This window comes from Chinchilla lanigera, unplaced genomic scaffold (genome assembly GCF_000276665.1).
Source record: "Chinchilla lanigera isolate Chin_1 unplaced genomic scaffold, ChiLan1.0 scaffold00092, whole genome shotgun sequence".
Lineage (NCBI taxonomy): Eukaryota > Metazoa > Chordata > Mammalia > Rodentia > Chinchillidae > Chinchilla > Chinchilla lanigera.
The window spans coordinates 5,963,319-5,982,958 of NW_004955493.1; the positions used below are offsets into that span (position 1 = coordinate 5,963,319).

A 19,640-nucleotide genomic window follows, 5' to 3' on the forward strand; every position below is an offset into this window, starting at 1 on the left:
GGGCCCAGCTCCCTTCTTCACGGCTCCTTCAGGCGGCCCCGTCCCTTTCCCCGTTGCAGTTACAGAGAAAAGGAGGTCAGAGCCACCTGCCTCAGGGGACACGGGCAAGAGCAAGCTCCCTGACGACCACACAGCCTCTTGCCGGTGACACCAGCAGACACGGCAAAGTCCCCCCAGTGGTCTCGGCGGCCCGGGCTCTTTAAGGTCACAGCAGCAGAGCTGAGGAACCATCCTACTGCCGTGTGAGCTCAGCACGCACACAGGGCCGGGGTGGCCCAGAATCCCCAACGAGGGGCAGGCCAGGCTCTCTGCTCCCACTGAGCCACAGGGACTGAGACATGGGGAGGGCAGCAGTGTGGCCCTGAACTCCACAGAGACAGACCAGAGGCAGAGAGGCACATCCAGGCCAGGACGGAGAGCCTGCTGGGACCCAGCCCAACTTGTTGCTCTTGCTATGGGACCTGGGCCAAACTGCTTAACGCGTCCGGGCCTTCTAGCTGTTATCATGTACACCTCTACGATGTCCCACTTCCCTCAGCCCGCAGCGTGCGCTTTCTGGACAGGGTTTTATATGCATGGCATGGGGGGAAAGTGCCTGGCTTCCATTCTTCTGTTTGGGGTAGATACAAAATAAAAGAAGCTAGTGTTTGTGTGGGACTCACTTCCCACTGTCCTGGCATGACCAGGGCAGCTGACACGGTCACACTCCAGGCAGGGTCAGGCAGGTGACCCGAGAGAGAATGTGTGAGTAGTGCCAGGCAGCGGGGGGTGGCGGGACTGGGGTGGGTTGGAGTGCGCACGCCCATTGAAAGGTCAGTCACGGTCACTGGCTGCCCAGGCACAGGCAGATCTTCCACCTGCCCAGACCAAGCAGAAAGCCGGGTTGTTAGGTAAGAGTTTTATCTTTTTAGACAACGGAAAACAAACACAAAATTTAAAAGCATTGTGGAAGGTCAAACAAAACATCCCCCAGCTTTTTCAGCTGGGGCGCAGGCAGTCTGCAGCCTGCTGCCTGCGGGGCGAAGTGGGTGACTGACTCCAGGCAGCGGAATTGACCCTTGGGATCCGCTTCCTGATCCCTGAAGTGGGGGCCAGTGGTAGGCGGAGGCAGCTCAGAGCTGGTAAGGAGCCTCTCGCGGGGCCTGGCACGGTGAAGCTGGTGTTGCCAGTCCTCACTGGGTCCCGCTGGCCCAGTAAGCCAAGCACTGCTTGTCGCCCCCAGGGCCTTTTCTCCTGGGCTTTGTTCCAGTTGGAGAGAGTGAGGCACAGAGTCAGAGAGAGGAACAGCACAGGGCTCCCCAGAGGGGGTATGCGGACGCTTGGGCATCTGGGGGACATGCCCCTCAGCAAAGGCAAGTGGCCCAAAGCCGGGTCACCCTTGACAATCTCTGTCGTTAATCAGGCACTTTGAGCTTGGTCTCACACAAGCTTTACAGCCACCCTGTGAACGCGCCTTGCTATTGTTCCTGTTCTGGAGGTGACAGAACAGGCTTGGAGGCCTTGGGTACCGGCCTGGAGCATCTGCTCTGTGCCAAGGCCCCTCCGTGGCACTTTCCTTCCCCTTCTGGGTGGCTGCCCTCCAAAGAGGGCCCAGGGCGCCTCCCTCCCGCCGGGGGCCCTCGCTTCCCCTTGAGCCTGGCCCCGTCCCTTGTGACCAGCAGAACATGGCGCAGCGGTGCTGCGGGGGCTTTGCACCAAACTCCGGCAGCCTCCTCCTCCTCCTGCAGCGTCCTTGCTCACTGTCCCAGGGACCAGCCTCCATGCCGGGGCGGCCATCTCGGATGCCTAGCAGATCAGCACGGACTGGAGCTTCATGAAGTCCTCAAGCTAAGCCCAGTCAATCCCCTCAACTGTAAGATAATAACATGTAGAGTTCTACTTTAAGCCACTAGATTTTGGGGTGATGCAGTAGAGAGCAAGACACTACTTGTGAGTGGTCAGGCCAGACTTCCACAGAGGGGGAGAATCTGCACTCAGGCACCTCTGCTTCCAGGGCCATGAGCCACTGAGCTTCCTTCGTGCTGACGTTGACATTGACGCCGACGCCGACACCGACGCTGACATAGGGGGGCTTTTGCATTCTGATCCAGAGCACTCTGGTCGAGCCCACTGGACTTTTCCATCATACACTCCAAGAAGCACTCCTGGCTCAGGTGAGTGGGGATCCCACCACTCACACAACAGCACCCTGACTTTCTGCCTCCTCCTTGCGCACGGTGCCTGCTCCGGCTGCTGACTGCGCCCTTAAGGGGACCCTTCTGCACCCTAAGGCCGTCCAGGACCCTCTGGGCCTTACTAGACTCTTCCCCGGCTTCCCTCTCCACCTTCCAGAGCAGGGTCAGCTTTGTCACACCTGCTCGGTGCCGTCACCACCGTGTGACAGCAGCTGTAGGTAACACACAGTGAGCAGGGCTGCACGCCAAGGAAACTTTATTATCGTGGACAATGCAAGTTGAATTTCATGTAATTTTCACCTGGCACAAAATAGCGTCCTTCTTTTGATTTGTTTGCAAGCGCTTGAAAATGTGCAGCTCATCATTTGGGTTGAGCTTAAGGGCAGAGAGCAGATGAGGTCCTCAGGCCCTACTTTGCCAACCCCACTTTAGTGTCTCCAGGTCCTGGGACTAAGAGGTGCCGCACCCTCCTCTGCCCCCAGGAGCCTTGGGCCCTGAAAGTGCTCTCACCCTGATGGTCTGCAGCCACTTACCAGAAGGACCACCCGTAGTCCCAGGAGTGGGGTCTCCAGTCTTCAGGGCCGAGGCTCACGGTGACCTGGAACACCTGCGTGTACATCATGTGGGCAACCATCCCCAGGAGACCTGCAGACAGGAATACAAAGGCATCAGGAGGAGGCGGGCCCATCCCCACCCCAGGGCCTCTCGCCTGCCTGCCTGTTGGGGACCCTGAGGAAGTGTGGCTAGTGGGGACAGGACACGGCAGGCCAGGGGGCAGCCTCTAAGCTGGCCAAAGAGCCCAAGCTGGGGCCACAGGGCCGAGGGCAGCCCGAGAGAAGCAAAAACAGAGGAGGCACAGTTAGATCAATGTACAGATCTGTAAAGGCCAGGCAAGTAAAATATCCTAGAGTCTGTGGACAGTGTGGTCTCTGCTGCACTGAGCAGCCCTGCCAAGGTAGCACGAAGGGAGCCAGAAGCAATACATAAATGTTTGTGTGTGGCTGTGTTCCAATAAAACTTTATTTACAACAACAGGCAGGGGGCCAGATTTAGCCAATAGTTACGACTGGCTAATACCTGTGTTAAAAGGTCATTCAGGGGAAACAACTTAGAGAGTGTTTTTCAAACTACAGGTCTTGACTCATTAGACCAGTGGGTCATGAAATTAACATCATAGATTCTGAACATAGCAGGTTAAAGAAAAAAAGAGAGAGAATGAAATGGAATAGGAATATCTGGTACTGTTAGATGTAGCAGAAGTAAATATGCCTGTGGGGGGAGGGGTTGACTTTAATATGATTTTTTTTTTTTTTTTTTTTTGGGCTCAGGAGCAGGCTGGCTTTGATCGCAGGGGATCTGAGTGTGAATCCTCTTCCATCACAATGTTCCTGTGTGGCTCTGCGCAGGGCACCTCACCTGTCTCAGCCTCACACCCTTCTACCCACCAAGGATGGAGACAGGTACAGGGAGTCATTGATGTCCCAGGTCTATGCTGAGCAGGAGCAACTTACAACTGCAACCACGACTAATGTGAACCAGATACACTTCTCTGTAGGGAAGGGGAAGGGGAAAGGCGTGGGCTGTGGCCTCAGAGCGCTCCCAGGTGCCACAATGTTGGCTCGCTGGTATGGACTCAACCTTAGGAAGGAGCGCTGCCGAGGAGGAGGAGGGTAGATGATCAGAGGAGAAAAGGAAGCCGGCAGCGCTTGTGCACACGTTTATACCAAGCCTTTGGTCAGGCTTCCTCTCCTTCATTGTTATTTCTTAATCTTTGTCAAGTCTTCTGAAGCAAGTAGGATGGCTGGGGCTCGGGACTGTTGTTCAAGCTGCTCACTGCACATTGCCAAGCCAGCCATTTGTATCCTAGTCCATGTGTGCACCACTGCCTGAGACTGAGACCAGCCACACCCGCAAGGTGGGTGACCCCTGTGGTGGCCCCTCCGGTGGCCGCTGGCTGTAGTTATTCCTCTTTCACAGAGGAAAATATGGAAGCTGAGCGTGCAAAGTCAGTATCAGGTCGCACGGGGTGCGGATGGCTCAGTGGTGATGGGGCTGGCTTCACAGAGTCTCAAAACCAGGGTTCTCCCCAAATTTCCCAGCAAGCACGCCTCCCTTCCTGCACTGCCCATCACTCTTTTCCCATTCCTGAGGAGGAGAGGAGGAAAGAAAGACACAGAGAGGGACTGAGGCCCAAGTCCTAGAGCTCAGCCCAGGGAGAACTCCTCTGCTTCCGTGTGTGGAGTGGGTGTTTGGTCGCTGAACTGAAAAAAAAAAAAAAAAAAAAGCAAGCGGGGGAGACCCAATGCACAGCATTTGCCAATTCCTGTGGGGCCAACACTCCCCCCGTGGTTAATTCCAAGTTACTGAGGCGCAGCCTGTGAAAGCAGAGGGGAGAAGTGCAGAGTGGGGCCTCAGGAGAGGAGCAGCACCCACAGCAGGCCTCTGTGCACCTCCTTCCCACCATGTGACCCCAGCCACGAGCTCAGGACTGAATGTGGTCTGGAGTTCGTGGCTGGGGTCAGCCTCCTAAGGATACTTGTCACTTCTCCCTGACCACAGAGGAAGGTGGCTTTTCAGGGCTGGGAGAGTTCTTGGGTCAGGAAATTATTAGGGAGGGTGGGTGACAGTGCCAGATGCTGGGGTTTCTTCAGGCACTGCCTCAAGTACTTGCCGAAATCCTTACCTGTATATAATATTATAAAGCATTGAGAATGTTGCCCGTTGCGTGGTGAAAATTGACACTCTAATTTTATATTTCCCTTATTACTAGTGAGTTCGGGCACTTTTCATACTTTTATTAGTCACTGTTATTTCATCTTCTGTGATGTGCCTGTCTGTATCTTCTGTCAATTTTCTTTGTGCATATTTTTAAAAATCTATTTCTTTATCAGTTGATAGGGATTCTTTATGTATACTGATACTAATCCTGTCTATGACACAGATAGCAAATAGTTTACTGTTTGTCTTTTCCCCTGTGTACCAGTTTTAAAATTAATAAACCTTATATTATTAGAGTAGTTTTATGTTTAGGGAAAAATTGAGTGGAAAGTAAAGTTCCCGTAAACCCATAGTCCCACACCCACAGTTGCTGTATTATTCGCATCTTGCATTACTGTGGCATGTTTGTTACGGTGGATGAGGCAATTTTCATACAATCCATAGTTTATATTAAGGCTCATTCTTGGTGTTGTACATTCTATGGCTTTTGACAAATGTATGGTGGCACGGCTATCATTACCATATACTTTAGAACGGAATATTTTGTGATGAAAATCCGCTATTCATCCCTCTCTCCCCGCTCTTCCAAGTGCCTGGCAACCGCTGAACATTTACTGTCTCCATCGCTGTGCCCTCCTCCAAATATCACATAGTTGGAATCATTAAGTGCACGGCCCTTTCAGAATGGCTTTCTGCAGAGAGCAGTGTGCACTTAAGGGTCTTGCATGTCTGTCCATGGCCAGATAGCTGATTGCCTTTTATCACTGGATAATAGTCCACTGTCGGGATGTTCCACAGTTGTTGTTTATGTTTTGCTAACCCTTCACCTACCAAAGGACATCCTGATTGCTTCCAACTTTTGGCAAATAAGAACAGTGCTGTTCTTGTCATGTTTTTATGTTGATCTAGCGAAATTTATCAGTTTCTTTTTTTAGTTTTTGCTCCCCATGTCCTTTAAGAAAACCAATATCATTAACACATCCTTCTGTGCTTTTCCTAACATACCTATAGATATTTGTGTTAATCCACCTGGAATTTATCTCAGTGAATGGTGTGACTTAGGGCCTAACTTAATTTTACAGTGATTAGCTAATCGCTCTGAACCCTTTATAAACCATTTTTTTTTACATACACACACACAGTAGGGGGATAGAGAGAGAGCCACTAAATCACGAAGTTGCCCAGGCTGGGCTCGAACTTGCGATTCTTTTGCCTCAGCTTCTCAGAGTGGTGGCATTACAGGCACATGTCACCACACCCAGCTTCCCCACTGACCTTAATGACTCCTTTCTACAGGTTGAGAGGATTGCTAATCAAAACACCGAAAATGCTCCACAATCTGAAACTTCCTGAGCACTGACGTGACATCATAAGTGGAAAACTCTGTACCTGACCTCAGCTGACGCATTGTGATCTATACACCGGTGCACGAAAAATACTGCATGAAGTTATTTCGGGGCTACGTGCAACAGGTGCAGACGATACAAAAATGAGTTTTGTCTTTAGACTCGGGTCCCAAATATTTCCAAATGTGATGAAAGCCCACATCCCAAACATTTCTGGCCCCAAGCACTTCAGACAAAGGACACTCAAGCGGAACCCTAGTCCCATCCCCATGTGTTATATACGTGTGGTCCCAATTTGCCACCTGTCCCACTGACCTCTCCCCCTGCTCCTGAGTCGGGCCACACTGCCTTCATCATTACACTGTGATGTCATGATGTCATGATGACACAGCAGGGCCTGTGAGCTGGAGAGCGAGGCTGTCCACGTTCTCTCTCTTTCTGGAATTGCTGCCCTACACAGAAGCCACGTCCCTGGGGTAGAGCATCGGCCCCTTTCTTAGTCTCTGCCAGGCCCTTTCCTGATCTTGCTCTCAGAGTCTCATCTCTTGCAGCTCCTTCCGTGCCTTCTGCACTGTCCATTCCGGAGGCTTCCAGAGTTAGCGGACCTCTCAGGGGCCAGGTTTCCCTGCCTATGGGATGGGCCCAGCAGACAGGACGCTCGGAGCATCACTGCGGAGGAAGGGAACCATTCATGAGGAGGGCCCGCTTTATGCTAGGAGAGGGACAGGAGAGGGCAAACAGCACAGCACCGTAAATCGAAACTTCCCAGCTACACCCTGCAGCGACCCCCGAAGCGGGCAGAATAATTAATTTTCCAAAGTCTTCATTTAGAAAGGCATTGACTCCTCAATTGAATTCCATTTATCCCCAAGTAGGAGAGGCCATGCTCTAAGAAAACTCAATAAATGAAAACTACAACTCACTCACAGATACCTTGGTGAGACTCTCTGCTTGAATTTTAAAGACTCTGCCTCAGACATTGGACCCACCGATCGTGTTTCTAGAAGCACGTTCGTTTTGTAGCGAGGTTCCTGTAGCATCCGTCCTGAGAACCCTTAGCAGAAGGGGTGTCTCCAGTTCATCAGAATTACCAAGCGACTTTCCGCCCTCCTAAACCAGCAGCTACTCAATGAATGAGACTTTCCTGCCGCTGCCTTCTTCCTGGCTCGACCTCACCCCAGGGATCTCTCCGCAGGAGCTTTCCAGAATCTCCCAACTCCAGCGCCAAGGGTCTGGGTGGGGTGAATGCGGCTCCTCCCTACCCCCAGAGGACCTCGCAGAACAATGGAGAGCAGGGATCCAGCGCTGGGCTGGCGTGGTGACGCCCTGAATGCAGAGCGGAGATGCTGCCCTGGCCCCAGCCCTGCCCTTGCAGGTCAGACCGATGGAGCCATTTAGTGATCAGGGGCAGGGGCTGGCGTGGGATTCGAGCCAAGAGATGATGTGGAGAGGCAGAAGTGAGCCTGGGAAGGCAGCAAGTGCGAGAGGGAGGGTGTCTGGCAGCCAGCCCTGTTGACTGCAGCTGTGTGACCTTGGGAAGAGTGCCCTCCTGTGCCTCAGTTTCCTCACCTATAGTCGGGGGTAATAATGACACCTACCTCATAGATTTGTATGAAGATTAAGTGGCTTGTATTTCTACAGCACCTAAAATAGCACTTGGGACATAGTAAGCCCTGTATAAGCATTGAACGAGTGAGTGAATGAATGAATGAATGAATGGACACGAGGCTGAGACTCACTGTATTGGCCGACTAGTCTGCGCACTAGTCCAGAGACAAGATCTGCTTTGCTTTTCACTAGGCGCCAGGCCCTAACCCAGCACCTGATACACAGTAAGCATTTGACGTGTTACTGAATGAAGAAATGACCACTGACGATGGGATGCTTGGGAGTACCTGGCTGGGGGGTACAATGGTGTCCTGTCTAGATTGTAGGAATGTGTTAGGGAAGGACCAGACTGCAAAAGGCTAGAAGGCAAATTTTCTCCATCAGTTATCGTTTCTTCACCTATCACTCATTAATTCAATCGGTCACAAATATGTATGGAACCCTTTTTAAGAGCCAGAAACACTCCAGGGTGGGCTGGGGTGGGGGGCCGGGCGAGATGGACAGATGTCTGACTCTCGGGTCTGTGCTTCTAGCGAAGAGACGTTGGCAGTTAGAGCATTAAGGAATGGGAAAACATCGGGAGGGAAAAGTATCAGGAGGAAAAGAAAATAGGCCAAGTGCTGGGGGCCCAGGGGCCGTGAGGCCCTCGTGAGCTGGCTGGGAGCCGGGAGCCTGGGGGGCAGGGAAAGGCAGGGACGGGCTGGCCGGGGCCTGGGGGCCGGGAGCTAGACTCGTGCAGTGAGTTGGTGGGGGCTCTGAGCAGGGCTCTGATTTATACTTTTGGTTCTCTTGGGGGTGCCGGAAATGGAAGCCAGATCTCCACGTGTCAGGCAAGCGCTCTATCCCTGAGCCACGGTTTTGCCCCTTCATTTATGCTTTGTAGGACAAATGTCCCGATAGGGGATGCTGGGGAGGGCCTGAGAACAGGCCCACACCACAGGCAGGAGGGCGTCCTCAGGGCCAGGCGGGGGCTGACCAGGGCCGTGCTGTCTGGACCACAGTTGGTGGCCACTCTGGGGCTGGGTGGGGAGGCTGAGGGGTGAGATTTAAGTGTGTCCCCAGAGTCCTGTGTCAGAATCTCCATCCCCAATCCGCAGGCAGTGGTACTTGGAGGCGGGGCCTTCCGGAGGCCGGCAGGCTCAGGTGCATTGGGAGGGTGGGCTGGGCCCCTGAGCTGCCTCACTGCACGATGCCCCTGCCACGCAGCAAGAGGACCCCAGCGCGGGGCAGGGCCAGCACCATGCTCCGGGCTTCCCAGCCTGCAGAGCCAGGAGCCAAATGAAGTCCCGCTCTCTCTAAATCACCCATTCTCAGGTACCCCGTTACAGCAACAGGACAAGCGCTAAGGCCCAAAGCCCAGGACGTGCGGAGGGCCTGCCCGGGTGTGAGGCTTCTTAGAGTCCAGGATGGCCTCAAGCATGTAGGTTTGAGTGATGACAAGATGATGGCGCTGCTCGCTGAGATGAAGAGGAGGAGCAAGGAGCAAGCTCAGAGGGGAGCAGGCTCCTTCCGGGACCATCTTGGCTGGAAAGGCCTACTTTCTCTCCAAGCAGAGGCATGGAGTATGCAGCTGAGGACCCAAGCTGAGGCTCTGCGAGGGTGGAGTCCTGGGGTGAGCCTGCATCTGGGGAGGGAGGCCTGGGAGGTGGGAGGACAAGCAGAGCAGCTGGCGAGGCCCAGGGGATGCGCACGGCTCGAGGACAGAGCGAGCCATTAGGTCAGAGATGAAGACACAGGAGTAGCTAGCTGTTGGGGCTGCCCACATGGCGGTCACCAGCGACCTCGACAGCTCTATCTCAAGGCAGCCAGGACAGAAGCTCATCTGGAATAGGTCGGGAATAAGAGAGAGGATAGAGAATGATTTCAAAGCACGTGGCTGCCTGGGACCGGGAAAGTGGGTGATCATCACGGGTGCAGCATGAGGCTTTGGGATGGATTTCGCAGGTGGCCAATACAGCGTGTTTCCGTGCTACCCAGATGATCGCGTAAGGAGAGGTGGGGCAGGGCAGCGAGAGGGCATCCATAAAAGCAGGGTCTGGAGGAAGCGAGGGGAGGAGAAGAGGATACAGAACACAGGGGCTGGGCCGGGGATATAGCTCAGCGGCACAAGTGCCTGCCTGGCAAGCGCAAGGTCCTGAGTTTGATTCCAGGTACCAAAAAAAGAACACAGGGGTCGGGTAGGCTGGGGCCGGGGTGCCTCACCGAGGGAGCAGGGAGCGGAGCCTGTGAGGGGGAAGTGGGTCCTCCGCTGCTTCCTTTCCTCTCCAGCAAGCAAGGGTGAAGCGAGGTCACCAGGTGAGGGGGAGCCAAGGTCGCAGGTGAGAGCAAGGTGGGCAGTTGGGGGCAGGGTGGCTCGGGAGTGCGAAGGAATGAAAGTTCTTTTCACCTGAGAGGGCAAAAGCACAGACAAGCTGTGGAAGGGCGCGTGGTCTGCCGGGCAGTGTCACAGGCCCTGTGAGACCGGCACTCATGAATTTCAAATGAGCCCGGGTGGTGAGGCTGTGGGGCTCAGGTGGGGAGAGGGGGGTGGGCTTGGGTAGACAGAGCTGGGGCCAAGGATACGCGGATTGCGGATTGTCTTCCACCGCTGGGAGGAGACGGGTCTGGCTGGGGCCTCCCCCAAGGTCTTGTGGACCAGAGTCCTGCTGGCCCCTTCTGAGGGCGCCCTCTCCAGCTGGAGGTGCCGCTGGGTGAGGACACGGAGGGATCACGGTGACCTGATTTCAGGACTCGGCTGGCAGCTGGTTCAGGTCTCTTTTGCAGGGTTTGAATGCCTTATGTGAATTCCATGCTCCATTTAATGCAGATATCAGGGAGGTAGCTGGTTAATTAATTTATAATAGGGCTTATTATTAAAGATGCTAAGTTATTACTGAGAACGCTTGGGGCACATTTGCGTCTAAATAAATATTCCTGCATATGCCGGGCCCTGATGCGGACTTGCCAGCATCCCGAGTGTGTCAGCTCAGGACCTGAGACTCCCAGGTGCTGGCGGGGACACGGCAGGAGCTGGACCGCATGGAAAGATGGGGCAGGATGGAGGCAAAGGGAAGCCGGCTGGGACAGCCTGACCTTCAGCAGGTCTCGGAGTACACAGTGAACACTAAGCTTTTCCTTTTCCTTCCTTCCTTCCTCCCTCCCTTCTCTTTTTGTACTGGGGATTAAACTCAGGACCTTTGCACTGAGCTACATCCCCAGCCTATTTTTTATTTTGAACCTGGGCTCAACCTGGCCCTCCTCCTGCCTCGGTCTCCCACAGCGTTAGGATTAAAGGCCCGCACTAAGCAGGCTCGGCTTCTTCTCCTTCCTCTTCTGTTTTTATAATTGCAAATTAACTTTATTCATTGGTAGCCTCAAGTGCAATACCAGGTAGGCTATCATGAGCTCATAGGACAGAGAGGCCACAGACCAAATTAAAACGCCTAAATCATGCCTTTATTGAATCAAGTTAATAATACAGTCAGAAGCAAGGTGGGGGTGGATTAGCCTACTTGGGATGAGTGCCGTGGGGGCAGGGCCATGATCTAAAAGTCCTGCCTCTCCATTTTAGCAGCCCCACCCCCGTGGAGCATTCACAAGGCCCAGCCAGAGTCAGGACGGCCCCAGCTGCTCCCCAGGGAGCCCCACACCTGTTCCCAGGGTGGCCCGGCCTCCTCCCCAACCTGCTGAGCAGCTCCGACTGCCATCTGCATTTCCGGGGCAGAGGACACATGCAGCTGGAACAGGTGTCACCGACAGGTGGCCTGCTCGGGAATGACGCAGCCGTCAATTTGGAAGGCGTGCGAGCTGTGCTTTGTTCGTGCATGGGCCCGTTTTGCTCGCCCGCACTCAGGACGGAGCAGCGTGCGCTGTCGAAGTCTAGCACGTCTCACAAGTGACTTGCAGATCTATACGCGGTTTTGTCCACGTTCTTTTGTTTCTCTTGTTCTGTAACACGGAACGATTGATTTTCTCCCTCCTCACCTGGCTCCTTCTCCACCTGTGGCCTGGGGTGGGACTCAGGGCCACCTGCGGCCGTCCAGCCCAGAGAGGACCGCTCCTGTCACCCACGGGGCCGGATGCAGGGGCAGCACTGCTGTGGCCCTGCCTCCGCTCGGCCCACTCCTCCCCTGGTGAGCCGGAGCGGGACAGGGCAGGAGGGACAGGCAGCTGTGAAAAATCCATTATTTTTAATATAGCACAGGGTCTGTCTTCTGACTACCATTTCCTCGTCTGGCTCTGCGCCTTTTTCTACAAGTGAGTCAGCAGTGCTCCTCGGAGGGACAGCCCAGGTTTTTCTTCTAGGTGGGGGATATGGCAGGGGACAAGTGGCCAGGCGTCCAGGGACCCCAGCGGGAGGGGAGAGACTCAGCGAGTGGGCACAGAGCGGGCACTACTGCAAGTCAGGGCAGCGAAAAGAGAAAGGCCAGAGGCCTGTAGGGAGGGAGATCAGAAGAAGCTACCTATAGTCTCAGCTACTGCAGAGGCTGAGGCAGGAGGATTGCTTGAGCTCAGGCATTCAAGAGCGGCTCAGGCAACATAGTGAGACCCCCACCTCCAAAGCACGAGAAGAGAAGGCTCCCGGAGGAGGTAATATCCCGGCTGAGCTGCAGGGGCTGAGGGGGGGGGGCAGGCAGTGCACGGGGCTCCTGCGAAGCCACAGTGGAGCGTGCCGTGGTTGGCTTCAGGTAGTGCTCCCGGGAGACCCAGACGTCGTCCCGGCCGTTTGGGCTTCATCCAGTGACAATGGGCGGGAACTGTGTCATTGTAAAACATGTTTGTCTTTCTTTTTTTTTTTTAGTTGTTGCTTTGTTTGTGCTGCTGGAGATGAAACCAGGGCCTCATGGGTGCTAAGCACGTGCTCTATCATTGAGCTTCACCTGGCCCGGAACTACTTTTGGAAGGCCCCTCTGGCTGGAGCGCGCAGGAGGGGCTGCAGAGACGGCAGGCGGGGGTCGGGAAGAAGGAAGCAGAGGTCCTCCCAGGAGAGGAGGTGGCAGGACAGGGCACCGAGATGCAGAAGGGGGTGGGCAGGTGGCAGGGAGCCACGGATGGCCCAGTGCTGCTGAGATGTGTGAATGTCCGCGAGTCCTCAGGACCTGCAGAGGGGACCCAGGAACGGGGGCACCCTGGGAGCAGCTAAGAGAGGCCGTCGGGTCTGACCCAGTTACCATCAGCCCCAGAACAGCCTGCCATAGAAGGGAGCTCCCCATCCTACAGGCTGGCACGTCCTGGCAGGGCTGGGGTGGGGGGCTGGCAGATAAATCCCTTATCCGCACGTGTCTCCAGCACCCAGGTGTCGGGCTCCGCAGAGAGCAGAGCTGACTCTTGCTGGTGTGCTGCGGCCTGGGGGCCTCCTGCCGCCGCCTGCGCTTGAAACCATCCCCCCGCAGCGGAGGCGCCTGAGCTATGTTTAAAACCGCCCAGACCTATTTTTAAAGAAGGAGCTATTTTTAGCCACTCTCTCGAGAACCCGCAGCCTCTCTTGGTAGCATATTTCAGAGTTTTAAAAGTTCCCCCGTACACGTAGCCTAAATCTTTCCAGCCTCAATTTAAGCTAATTTCTTGCTCTGCCCTCTGAGGACAGATGGGGTGGCGAGCAGTTGGCATCATCTGGAGAGGCTTTGGGGAGCGCAGCAATTACCGAGGTGCCCTCAACCTCATCTCTTGCAGAGATCACTGCAATTTCTTCGCCCTTTCTCCAAGGGGCCCGGCCCTCCCCACTTGAGTCATTAGCGCTGCTGTGTTTGGATTCTGCCTTTTAAACTGAAGTGGCCCAAATCGGAGGTGGCATTTACGGGGCACCTTGCAATCTAAGTACCAAGTTTCCAGCTCAGCTGCCCCCACTCAGCCCCAAGGCAAGGAAAGGCTGAGAACCCACCACAGGGGGTCCAGAATGGGCCAACCAAGGCCACAAGCCTGGGCTCAGTGGGTCTTGGGGCGGCCTGGGGCAGAGGGTGCTGGAGTGGGTTTTTATCTCAATGGGTCTGTTCCCACACCCTCGCATTCCCCACTCCCCACTGCCCGTTCCTCCCCAAAGCCTTCACGACCGCAGGGTGCAGCTGCAGGCGTAAACAAGAGGCCAGTTCTGGCTTTGGGGATTTCAAAAGCCTACAAGCACCTGTCCAAAGAAAGAGGTTTGGAGGAATACGTGATCAAGCGGCGCCAATTTCCTTCCCTCTACCTTGAGACCGGGTGAAGTGGCCTCCCTTGGGGGAGTGGGAGGAGGAGGACGAGGTGGGGAGAGGGATGGGGGAGGGGAAGGGAGGAGGGGGGGAGAGGGAGGCGAGCAGGAGATAGGTCCCTGGAATGTGTGGAACTGTGAAGCCATGAGCAGGACCCCCAAGCGCCCCAGCCTCCATGTTAAGCCCCTCCCACCACACCAGGACCACAGGGAAGTGACCCTGGAGCCCACAGAGGCGAAGAGACCCTGGTGACATCCCTACCCCCAGGGCCAGACTCCTCCTTCCCCTCCTGACTCCTCCTACATTGCTACCCCAGCAGCGTACATCCCACAGCCGTGGTCTGGACATTCTGCAAGCCTTGTCCTTCGGCCGCCTCTGGGAGGAGTGACCATCATGCCCTGTGGCCGCAAGCCACCTTCTCAGCAGCTCCCAGAGGACATCTGTCCTGCTGCCCACAGGACAGAGGGAGAGTGGGAGCGAGGTGCAGGTTACAGGCAGGGACTGGGCTGCGAAGGGCTCAGCCGAGCCTCTGTCGCCTTCCTGGTTTTGCACATGTCCACATGCTGGACAGGAAGGGCAGAGAGCTGGGGAAGCACATGCCCACGCCCACACCCTTCTGAGAGCAAAAGAGGTGGCGCTGCAAACTAGCCTGGTAGAGCAGGAGGGCAGGGCGCCCGCGACAGTGCTGGCATGAATGGACAAGGGGCCGGCCCCTGACCAGACGTGCATCTGCCTGCTGGGGGCTGGGCACTGGCGGACGACAGCCATCCAGGGTCACAGGAGTGGGAGTGGGAGTGCAGTGGCCCCAGGGCCGACACGGGAGGTCCTCGGTTCTGGGGGCCGGGGAAACTTCCCCTAGGCGGGTGTCCCAGCCTGAAAGATGAGGAGCAGCCAGATCCTCCCCCTAAGCATAGGGGAGCACACCTCTCCGGGCGCTTGGCTAATTTTATTTTATTTTATTTTATTATTTATGTATGTATGTATGTATGTATGTCTTTTTTGAGACAGGGTCTCACTATGCAGTCAGGCTGGCCTTGAGCTCACTTTGTAGACCAGGCTGGTCTGGAACTCACAACGATCCGCCTGCCTCGGCCTCGGGATTACAGGCATGTGTCACCAGGCCCAACTCTCACGCTAATTTTAAAACAAGATTTCTAACCTCAGCCTTATCCGCATTTGGGGACAGATGACGTTTGGTTGCGGGAACTGGTCCTGGGCACTGCAGGATAGTTAGTACCATCCCTGGTTCTACCGATTAAACATCCGGAATACAGCCCCCTCCCACACTGCTTTTGAGACAGGGTCTCGCTAGGTCTGAGTTTCCCAGGCTGGCCTTGAACTTTCCACTCTTGCCTCAGTCCCCCAGAGTGCTGGGATGACAGGTGCGCTTGCTCTTCCTCACTGACTCTCATCCTTTGTCTGTTTTCTGCCCTCTGCCCATCCCCATCTCTGCTTTCCCCTCCTCCCCCAGGCTGTCCAGCTACATTTTCCCGAGCTCCACGCAGGAATATTCACCATGTTCGTGGGACTCGATGGTGGGCCCCCCTTCCCGTTTTGCACACAGAGCCCTGACCTGCTGGGAGAAACCTGTGTCAGCTTTGAGGCTGAAACTTTGCACCCGCCTCATTCTGTGCCCACTTGCAGGACAACCCTGCCGCCCCCGCCGCCCCGGGCAGCAGCCTTAGGACCCTCTCAGCTCCTTCCCATTGGCTGAGACACGAATCCTGCTCCTCTGGTTGGATTCTAGATGCTCCGAGCTCCCACGGTCCCCGCAGTGGCACCGTCCCGTTAGTTCCATGGCCCAGGAAGCTGCCAGCGCAGGAGGAACACGGAGTGCTCAGCTAGCTTGCTGAGGGCCTCTGAAGAACCAAAAGCAACAGCATCCCACGTCCTTGGGCACCTCAGGGCAGAAAGCACTGGATGATCCCTTCCTGTTAGCCTCGCCGAATCCCAGAAAGGCTAGGGTTAGTGACACCCCATTTCCAAACGAGACAGCAGAGCTCGGAGGGTAAAGCAACCCACCCAGGATAACACAGCATGAAAGAAGAGTTACTTGACTCTGGGTCTGCCAACTCCACATCCAGATGTGTTGCCGTTCCACCACAGCCTCTTCATTCATTCATTCCTTCCTTCCTTTGTTCATTCATTTGGTCAGTCACTCATCCTTTCATTCAACAAATATTTATTAAGCACTTACTATACGCTAGAGGCTGTCTCCGTGGTTCCGGAAATAAAGGAACATATTACACAGATGAGGCCCCTGTCCTTATGGAGCTGATATTCATGTGAAGGCAGGCAGGAAGTAGACATAGCAACAAACTTAAAAATTCAAAGCTTAATAAATGCTACGAAGGAAAAGGAGATGTGGGAAGGAATTGCCGATGGTGGACTGAGGAAGGAAGTCCAGGGGGCTCCCCGGGGAGGCGGTGTCAGTGTTTCCGCTGAGATCAGGAAACAGTGATATCTCGGGGCTGAGAGCCTCGGCGGGACAACAAGGGGCAGGAAGGGCCTGCTGGGGTCCCGGCTTTCCACCCAGGGCCAGCAGGAGGTGAGCAGCCCGAGGATGGGGGTGGGGGCATCCACAAGCCACTGGTTCTGAGCTGCTCCGAAGGCCCCTGGTCTTGGCCTGGTCTCTGGCCTGAGATCTACAAGGGACCCAACACTGACGACTGCAGGGTCTCTAGGCCACCTCTGCGCTGTGACAGGACCCAAGGTGGGTAGCCTTCAAGACGGACTGGCTACGCCCGGCAAAGCCGGAGAGAGGCAGGCAGGGAGGCTGACCGTGTGAAGGCCTCACCCCCGACACCATCCTCCGTCAGGGAGAGAGGCTCTGAGATTCCCAGGGCCCTGGACAGCTGGGGGGATCCCAGTACTCCGCTGCCTGGCCTGGACATCGCTGTCCGGGCTCCTGCGGGCCTGGCATCCCTGCCTGGCGCTGCCAGAGCATCCCACCCATCACGCTCTCGCAGCGCCCTCCTGTCCCAGCTGGGCTTAGGGGTAGAGGCCCTTCTGCTGCCAGCAGTGCCCCACCAGCTCTGCAAGTGATGGGGACATTCTCAGACCCCCAGGCCCTGCGAGGCCCTGGAAGGTCACATGGGCAGTGTGTGGCCCGGCTCTACCGGAGGAGAAAGACAAGCGACAGCGGCCCTTCCCTCCTCCCACGCCAGGCGTCGCTGCCCCGTGGCCGATTCTGCCAGTGCCACCTTCCCAGAGACACAGGGCAGGGAACACACGCTCACTCCTTGTCTCAAAATAGCCACCAGGGAGTTCCCACTCCTGGGAGAGGCACACCGAAAATCCTGCTCGTGAGGAGAATGCTCCCCGGGTGGCGAGCTTCCACTACAGGAAGTGTCCTGGGGGTCCTTCGACAGCCCCCACCTGCAGCGGCACAGTGTGTGGAAGCGGGGTGGGGTGGAGGACAGAGGACAGTGGGAGCAGCTCCTCAGTGGGACACAAGCAGGACAGGACACCAGGCCCAGGCGGGGGCCCGGAAGTCGGGGCACAGCGGCTCGGGAGGCCAACAGTAGTCCCAAGTGAATATTTGCTTTCTTGTTGATACAGCAATTCCACCTCAAGGAGTTCAGCATCAGATAGAGTCCCATGTGTGGACCGAGACTCACGGATAAGGTACTTATTACAGCAGAGGGTGGAAAACACTCTAAACATCCGCAGGTAGGGGAGCAATAGATTAAACTACGACCTCAGCCCCGACCCTCTCCCCTCTCTCGTTCCTCTCCGGACACTCTGCCCTTCTTGCTGTCTCCTGAATGCCCCAGGCACTTGCACACCGCTGGACCTTTGCACTTGCTGCTCGGCTGCTTGAATCCTTCTTCTCCAGATATCCGCACGTTACGTTACTTGTCACGGTCTCAGGGCTCAGAATCCAGGCTTTTCCACAATGCGTGCAGCCGTAATAATCTGGAGGCTGTGTTCCCTGGGCTTCAGACCTGCCCAGGAAGACTCTGGAGAGGCCTTCGAGCCCATAGCTGCCGGTGGCCTGGGGGCCTCTGCTGTCTCAGAGGTGACCCAACCCCCGCAGACAAGCACAGCGTTCAGCTTTCTAGACACACGGCGTCATCTGCCACGCCCGTTAACACTGCCGTGTATTCAGGAGAGACGCACACATTCGAAGCCACCCAGCGCTGGGGTCCGTGTGGCAGGGCGCTGAGGCAGCCCCGGAAACTGAGTGGTCTGTGGCCGGTAACCAGCAAGGCTTAAGCCCTGAAAGGAGCCACAAGGAGCTTACGTCTCCCGGTGACCACGTGCACTTGAAGTGACCTGTTTCCCGGAGCAGCTCCAGCAAGAACCGGCTCTGGCTGGCCGCTTGACTGTAAGTTTCGAGCATCCACTTGAGCTGGCCGGACTCATGTCCCATGGACCTGGGAGCTGAGAAATGCACGCTGCTTTAAGCTGCTAAGTACATGGTGAGACCACTATGAATCAACAGATGACTGTGCTCCAGTAAACGTTCGGCAAATACAGCTGTGGGTCACGGGCCAGGCCCGCCCAGGGCAGGTAGGTGGCCAGCAGACGGGGCTCGGGCTGTGGGAGCCACACATGGGGCCCAATGCAGGCTGAAGATGGTCTTGGTGTTGACGTACCCTGCCGGGGACCGGGCCCTTTCCTCAAATCCCAGTCTCTCCTTACCAGTACCACCCACCCTACCATACATACATGCACACACTGCACACACGCACATGCACACACACGCACACACTGCATACGAACACGTGTGCACGCTGCTATACAGTGCACACACATCATGCATATACATACTCAATACGAAACAGTGCCCAGCTTTGAAAACAAAACAAGCTGGGTTGAAATCTAGACTCAATTTGTTTTATAATTATGTGCTTGAAAGAACAAAATGTGTGTTTTTAGGGATTTATTTGGGAGGTGGAGGACAATAATACAATTAATACAAATGTATTTTTATGTATTTGTATTAATACATAACACATATTAATACATAATTGTATTAATATATAATTGTATTACTACATATTTGTATTAATACAAATGTATTAATTGTATTATTCAAGTTTTCAGTAGCTCAGATAACTCTTTGTGTGTTTATCAGTTTCTGAGTGTGTGCATGTGCGTGCATGTGTGTGTGTGTGTTTTAAAAATCTCTACCCCTGTGGATTTATCCATTTCTTCCTGAGATTCTGCCAGCTAGTTCTTGCCTTTTTTTTCTGGCTCTGGGGATCAACCCAGAGCCTCACACAAGGCAAGTGCTTGATGTTTGATGTTTTGAAGCTTATGTTGTTAGGTAAACATATGCTTATGATGGCTCAGATTTTTTCTTGCTTTATTTTTTTATATCTATAATTTCCACATCTATTCCTTATGATTTTCTGGTCTTCAATTATATTTGGTCAGTTGACAAAACTGTTAACCCAGATTCCTTGGTTTCATATTTTCCAAGTAGTAAGTCTGCGACTTACACCCAAGCTGTGAATTTCCACAGATATGACCAAATTATGAATATCTGCAGATGTAACAAATCTTGGAAGTAGCTCACATATCTGCTGGACATTTTCACAGTTGTGCTGCCATGGGTTCCCCATATAGTGCGACAGTGTACAGTGGTACAGTGCCCGGTCAGAGACCAGGTAACTGGAAGC

The 19,640-nt window shown here is 54.8% G+C and overlaps 1 protein-coding gene and 1 long non-coding RNA gene across 4 annotated transcripts in view; one reads left to right on the top strand and one right to left on the bottom strand.

Moving 5' to 3' along the window:
- The window catches only part of Gsg1l (GSG1-like), a 147,756-nt gene that overhangs the window by 40,165 nt on the left and 87,951 nt on the right, over nt 1-19,640 (bottom strand). For all 3 annotated transcript variants that reach the window (XM_005405145.1, XM_005405144.2, XM_005405143.2), the window contains exon 3: nt 2,708-2,819. In XM_005405145.1, coding sequence (XP_005405202.1) covers nt 2,708-2,819 — 112 coding nt within the window. The remainder of the gene's footprint in view (nt 1-2,707; nt 2,820-19,640) is intronic.
- Nucleotides 828-7,160, top strand: LOC102008635. The gene is made up of 4 exons (XR_264086.2): nt 828-890; nt 1,994-2,153; nt 3,503-3,634; nt 6,189-7,160. It is a non-coding gene; the product is annotated as an uncharacterized LOC102008635 (long non-coding RNA).